The following is a 7,301-nucleotide window of genomic DNA, read 5'->3' as shown; positions in this document are numbered from 1 at the left end:
AGAGAGAGAGAGAGAGAGAGAGAGAGAGAGAGAGAGAGAGAAACATCAGTGTGAGAGAGACACATCAATTGGTTGTCTCTGGCACTCTCCCTAACCAGGGATCAAGCTTGCAACCGAGGTACATGCCCCTGACCAGAATGGAACCCGGGGCCCTTTAGTCTGTGGGCTGACTCTCTATTAACTGATTCAAACCTGCTAGACTATTTGTTCTCCTTTAGATTTTCTACGGCAGATGACAGAAACATTGGGATATAGACCTTATTTCCAGTGTCCATATGCCAATGTCTCATTTTAGTTGTTATCTAGGCATTCTACTGACACAGCCCTAGCAGTCCTGACTCTCCCATTATGTCCTACTTGCTCTAACCTAGATGTCCTAACTTCCCTCCAGCCCTCTTAAGTGATGGTAGCTCACTCTCCATACATACTGTGTGCATAATGGGCACCATCCCTGCTCCTAAGAATCATGTCACCACTCAGTAGCACCCTGGTGTCCAAGGGATTTTGGCTATCAATCAGTACCTTGTCTGTGAATATGTGGATTAAGCATCCAAGAAATAGGATCTCAATAAGTACTTGCTAAATAAATAATGAGAATTCATTGAGAATATTTGACTAGGAGATGAGCATGATTTAACAAAATCTTTAAACTTAAACTGGCAATACCACATAACAGTATCTCCAGAGATGCCAGTCCTTTAGCAAGAATTGCAATAAGATGTATCATAAAATTAGAAATTAGGAATGGAGAAAGGTTCCAAAATAAGATAGCATGAAAATATAATAAAATTTTCAACTTATTTGAAATGGAGAGCACAGGAAAATAAAGAGTAAAAACTAATTGAAAATTTGGCCTGGAGATTCAAGAAACCATGCAGTTATCACAGGACTAAGTGAAGAAAATTGAGTATAAAGTGTTGGTGAATGAACACCACACTGGAATTCCAGGAAGAGGCAGAATCTAGACACAGAGTTAAAGGACACATGTTCCATGAAATTGTACGTGGTAGCTCATGGCCAGAGAGGAACCAGAGAAATGAACAAAAGGATAAATGTACAATTTATCATCTCTAACTTAGAGGTAGGAAAAGGACAAGGTACTCAGTAACTGAGTCAGAAGGCTATATGTTTAGTTTTCATAATTTCTTGGTCTCATTTGATTAGAATCTGCCTAGACTGTTTTAAAAGGTTAGGACATGGCCAAAACCGGTTTGGCTCAGTGGATAGAGCGTCGGTCTGTGGACTGAAAGGTCCCAGGTTCGATTCCGGTTAAGGGCATGTACCTGGGTTGCGGGCACATCCCCAGTAGGAGATGTGCAGGAGGCAGCTAATCGATGTTTCTCTCTCATCAATGTTTCTAACTCTCTATCTCTCTCCCTTCCTCTCTCTAAAAAATCAATAAAATATATTTTTTTAAAAAAAAAAAAAGGTTAGGACATGACTGTGCATTCACACTGGCTATTTTCTTCTGTGTAGGCTATTGGTTCTAGGAATTGGATTTATTCCTAATCTGTGGGAGTACATCATCTCAAAAACATATGTTGGCAGTTACACATGGGAACTTTCTCCCCATTTATACTTCCTTGCTCCTGGACAACCACCACATGATCCTCTCACTCAATTATTAATCATCAATAATACAGGTAATAATGTGGTGAATACTTTGTCTCCAGTGCATTCACTATTCAGAGCATTACATAGCAACATAAATATGAGAGAAAAGAAATGAGCTTTTTACTTCTTCAGCATGTGTTCAAAACAATTTATGAGGCTTGGGGATGATGAATATACAAGCCCAAAATAAAGCAGGAATTAAGGAAGTATTTGTCAAGGAAAAATAAATGATCTGAGGGCATTTTGCAAAATAAAAATGTTTATACCCCAAAACACATTTTAATAGCTTGAGATATAATTCACATGTCATATTTATTCATTTAAAATGTACTTGAACCCTGCCCACATCTCAAAAATGTCCTCTTCAGTAAAAAATAAATAAATAAATAAAAAATAAAATAAAATGTGCAGCTTGATGGTCGTTAATGTACTCACAGAATCATATAATCTTTGGTACAATTCTTTATAGAATATTGTCATTTCAAAAAGAAATCTCATGTCATTAGTAATCATTTCCATTCACTATGCCCCCAGCTCTGATCAATCACAAATTTATTTTCTATTGCTATGGATTTGCTACTCTAGACATTTAATATGAGTAGGTCCATACACTATATGTATGATCTTTTGTGACTGACTTTTTTCACTTAACATGATGTTTTCAAGGATCATCTATGTTGTGTCAATACTTCATTTTTTAAATTGTTGAATAATGTTCTATTGAATGGATATACCACATTTTTGTTATTCATCAGAGGGCTGATATTTTTGTTGTTTTTTCAATAATTGGCAATTATGAGTAATGCTGTTATAAACATCCAGCTTTTAAGTGAATGTGGTTTTATTCATTTCTTTGGGATATAAACCTAGGAATAGAATAGTTGTGTTATATAGTGACTATGTTTAATCTTTTGAGGAACTGTCAAACCATTTTTAAAAGTAACAGCATCAATTTACATTTGCACTAGCATTTTGTGAGGATTCCAATTTCTACACACAAAAAACCCAAATTATTAAAAAATAAAATAAAATGCTTCCCAATTATAGAGCTGAAGTGCTATCTAATGTTCCTAAGTAAAGAATGCTGTGATGCACCTTACAAAGAAAATGTGTGTGTTAGATTAGCTTTGTTCAGGCATGCATTATAGTGCTGTTGGTGGGGAGATCAAGATTAATGGATCAACAATGAATATACAGCCGAAACCGGTTTGGCTCAGTGGATAGAGCGTCGGCCTGCGGACTGAAAGGTCCCAGGTTCGATTCCGGTCAAGGGCATGTACCTGGGTTGCGGGAACAATGAATATACAGAAGCATACATAAAATAAAACAATGCACTGATTGGTTAAAGACCAGAGGCTTACAGAAACCTAAACCTGCCTTTCCCCTATAAACACTGATCCAATATTCACTAATTCAGTGTGTAGGATAATTTTCTTGTGACTTTATAGAAGTAAGTACATAACTACTGAGAATAATAAGAATCAACTATAAATGTTTTGCAAATATTTTATTTCATCCTGTAGATTATCTTTTCACTTTGTTATTGGTATCCTTTGAGGCATAATGTTTTAGATTTTATGAAGTTCAACTTATTTTTTTCCCTTGCCTGTGCTTTTGATGATATATTTAAGTAGGCTTTGCCTAATGCAAGATCACAAACATTTACTCCTGTATTTTCTTCTAAGGCTTTTATACTTTTAGTTCTTACATTTGGGTCTGTGATGCATTTTGAGTCATTTTTGTGTGTAGTGTGAGGAAGAGATGCAACTTCAATAGATTTCCAGTTATCTTCCTGGGAGGGTCAGGCCACCAAACTTTCCCATTCCCTTCAGCTTCATGTTGCAGGAGCTTGAGACCACCAGAAATGGGAGGCTAAGAGATCTGAAGTCCTCTTCTTACCCATGAGGTAGAAGCTCTAATTTACGGACAAGTGGTTCTCAATCATCCTCATCACAGTTCCTCCCTGGAAGACACTATAGACTGAGTTTGAGGAGGTAGAATCTCTGAATCCTTCTCTAACCCATTCAGAGGGGAGCTTTTGTTATGCTTATCAAGGAAGAGTTGTGAAGGTATAGGTCTTTGTCACAGTTTCTTGGTGTTCTTACACAGATTTAGTAGATTTTTCTTAAATAAATTTCTCTTTTCATTTTCTGTATGTCTTTAAGATAAAAAATTTCATCTTGTTGGGTTTTTTTTACAAGTTATGGTTGTTTTTCTGGGGAGGAGGTCCATGGACCTCTTTATATAGCCATTCAACAAGTTGTCTTCCTTTATCAAGAAACATTTTGAAAATAAATTAATAATCTATGGTAGTGAAGTGAGACTTAGCCAATTTGGTGATTAATTAGTAGAGATTATCTATGTCATTAAAACCATATTGGTATAGCAACTCATTAAAGTCTTCTCAGAAAAAAATCAATTCCATATGCACCATATAGCAGTGATCATAGTGAATAAATATATTATAAAGTAAAATCCATTGAAATGAGTAAATTTTTAAATTCACAGTAGCAGGCATGTTTATTATGTGGGAAAATATCCTCGCAGTCCATAGTACACTAAATATTACATAAGATCATTAATTTTCATTTCACTACACAAGTGGACATTGATTTTCTTTGTTTTGAGATACCTAATACATTAAACTACAATTTAGGGGCAAGCATTGATGACTTCATACATTCCGTGGAGCTTCAAAACATAGCTTTGGAAGTGGATGCATCTGGAAATAGAAATGGCGTAGATGATCCATCTTATAATGGAGCCATTATAGTGTCTGGTCATGACAAGGTATGCTGGTCTCCATTTAAGAAATTATCCTACAGGTGTGCAAAGCTAATAAACTATCAATATACTCTGGCCTTCAATTTAAGAAGCAGAATGAAAAACAAATACAGGGGTACTGCTTTCATTACTTAGTTAATTGTAGTTATTATTATGATAAACAATTCATATATCAATTATTGTCTACCAACACAGACTGTGTGCATTAGCAAAATAAATACTACATAATACCCACTGTCAAGAACATACTTAAATCCCAAAAATATGTATTTCCTCTCAAGGATTTTCTAATACATATATGCTGAACCTTCTGTTTTATTCTTAAACAATAATAATATTTGATTCTACTGTAAGCCAGACACCTGGTGTCCTGAAAGCCAGATACTGCCTACATACATGTTTCGGTTTACTTAACGCAATGTTTGTTTTTGTTCAGATTATTTAACACTGTTTTTAAAACATGATTTTTAATTAAAGTATTGAATTTTTACTTCTTTAGGAGGAAATTGAAGATCTCTGAGAATTTATAACCTTGCTTTTTCTATTTTAGAATTACACATTTTCATTAGCATGCAATACCAAGAGACTGAATTGCTTCCCAGTTCTTATGGATATTGTTAGTAATGGGCTGCTTAGAATGGTTAGACCATCAGCACGTATTCAAACTGGGAGAAGTACGTCTTTGCAGGTAAGTATGTACTCTATGACCCACCTCCATCAGGCATCTCCCGGGTGGCTGGGATTTTATTCTTATTGAGTAAACATCTGCAGGGCAAGTTAGCGTTTGGATTCATGCAAGTTCTGTGGCTTTGGGAAATCAATGTAATTTTTCAGAACTTTGGGTTTTTTTTAGAACTAACAAACTATATTTTCAAAGAGAACATGAAGAAATGAAAGTGAAATCGTGCAATCCTGTGACTAGCATTTTCCTTAACCATACATGTGGGTTTCAAGCAAAAAATCAAGCTTCAAGACTGAATAGATAGTCAAGAGTTTGGTTACAAAAGGGAAGTAAGGCAGGGTTTTACATAGTCTGTTTAATATTTTTAAATGCATTTCAAATTTGTTCATGCAACTCATTATATTCTTTGTCTTTTCAAAAGTTACTGGGTAATCCATTTGGATTCATAATTCCTTCCTTGCTCTGCCTGCTTTTGTCATCCAGTTGTGCTCCTTACATTGCCATGGGCAGCATCAATGATTATAAGGTAACGATGAGTAACTGAAACTTCCCTTACTTGTTGAAGGTAATATAATTACAGGATTTTTCAAGAGGCAATTCATACACATTTACTTGAGCCACCAATTCAGACAAAAAATCCTAAGTTGTAACAATAAAAGGAAGTTTTATAAGTGGAAATATAAATATATAGATAGAGTCTACAGAATGATTCTAAAATTTATATGAGTATGCAAATAACTGAAAGTAAAATAACTTTGAAAAAGAAAAACAAAATTGGAAGATTTATGCTTCTGACTGCAAGGCTTACTACAGTGATAGTAAATAAAAATGTGTTGTATTAAGTAAGGATAATCATATAAATACATGAAATGGAATAGACATTTCAGATCTAAACCCACACATATATCATCAATGGATTTTCAATAAAACTGCCAGGGAATTCAAATGGGGTAAGGTTAGTCTTTTCAGAAAATTGTATGGAAAGAACTTGATACTGTTATAAAAAACATGTTCTCGACACTCAATTCTTACCATACACAAAATTATTTTGAAATGAATCATAGATCTTCTGGTAGGCAAATATTTCTTAGTTGGGACAGAGGAAGCATAGACCATACCAAAAAAAAATGTTATCTTGACCTTCATCAAAGTTCAAACCTTTTCTTCTTTGTAAAACACCAAGAAGCAAATAAAAAGCTGTAGGCTGGGAGAGAAATATTCACAATGCACATACATAACAAAAGATTTGTGTCAACAATATAAAGATTTCTTATACCCCAGTAATAAAAGATAACCTAATTTCAAAGATGGGCAAAATGTTAAAATGGATACCTACCAAAGAAGATATGTAGATGGAAAATGCTTCTATTAAAAGATGGGTAATATCATGTGTAACTCAGAAAATAACCCCCATGAGATTCCTTTACACACCAAATAAAATGAATACATGTTAAAATGACTGATAATACAGAGTTTGTAAGGGTGTGGAGAAACTGGGATTCTCTTGCATAATCCACATTTTCTTGAACCTCAACTTGAAATAGCATCTGTATTTTTGCTGTCTCCTGCTCAGGACAAAGTGTGGTCCCAGCTTCGCATTTCTGGGCTCTTCCCTTCGGCTTACTGGTTTGGGCAGGCGTTGGTGGATGTTCCACTATACTGGCTGATGTTCCTTCTAATGTATTTGCTGGAGATCATTTTAAGCCCCAGAGATTCTATATTTACAGTTTTAAACCCGGTTATGCATGTAAGTTACAACATTCATCGAACAAATATCACTGTACGACATAGTTAGAAACTTTGAAGATGCAAACTGTTTTCATTGATATTCACATGGTCATAAATTATTAATAACTATAAGACCTGGTGCTGTGCTGATGTTTTGAATCTTAAATGTTTTCCGAGATTGCATTTGTCTTTAAGTAAAATGTAACATCCTGTTTATTTCAGATCCCATGTGTTATTGGTTCTGCCACGTCCCTTATTTTCTTTACATATGTGATTTCATTCATTTTTCGCAAGGGGAGAAAAAATAGTGGCATTTGGTCTATGGTCTACTTTGTTGTAAGTATGTTTCTTTTGAACACGTATTTTATACATGTAATGTACGATTCTGAGACAGTAGTTTAAATTTTCCCTTGGTAAAATACGTTAAGATGAGAGTCTAACATATTTAAAGTTTTCTGCCTTAGATATGGATCCTCTTCAAAATCTGCCTTTC

At 34.8% G+C, this 7,301-nt stretch overlaps 1 protein-coding gene across 1 annotated transcript in view; it reads left to right on the top strand.

Moving 5' to 3' along the window:
* LOC102766972 (ATP-binding cassette sub-family A member 8-like) overlaps positions 1-7,301 on the top strand; it is a 47,901-nt gene that overhangs the window by 25,113 nt on the left and 15,487 nt on the right. Inside the window, 6 exon segments of the mRNA XM_015570806.1 lie at positions 1,467-1,643; positions 4,271-4,404; positions 4,949-5,086; positions 5,502-5,606; positions 6,654-6,827; positions 7,031-7,144. Coding sequence (XP_015426292.1) covers positions 1,467-1,643; positions 4,271-4,404; positions 4,949-5,086; positions 5,502-5,606; positions 6,654-6,827; positions 7,031-7,144 — 842 coding nt within the window.

Source organism: Myotis davidii, unplaced genomic scaffold, assembly GCF_000327345.1.
Source record: "Myotis davidii unplaced genomic scaffold, ASM32734v1 scaffold327, whole genome shotgun sequence".
Taxonomy (NCBI): domain Eukaryota; kingdom Metazoa; phylum Chordata; class Mammalia; order Chiroptera; family Vespertilionidae; genus Myotis; species Myotis davidii.
The sequence above is the reverse complement of the archived record's forward strand: the minus strand, read 5'-3'. Positions and strand labels throughout refer to the sequence as shown.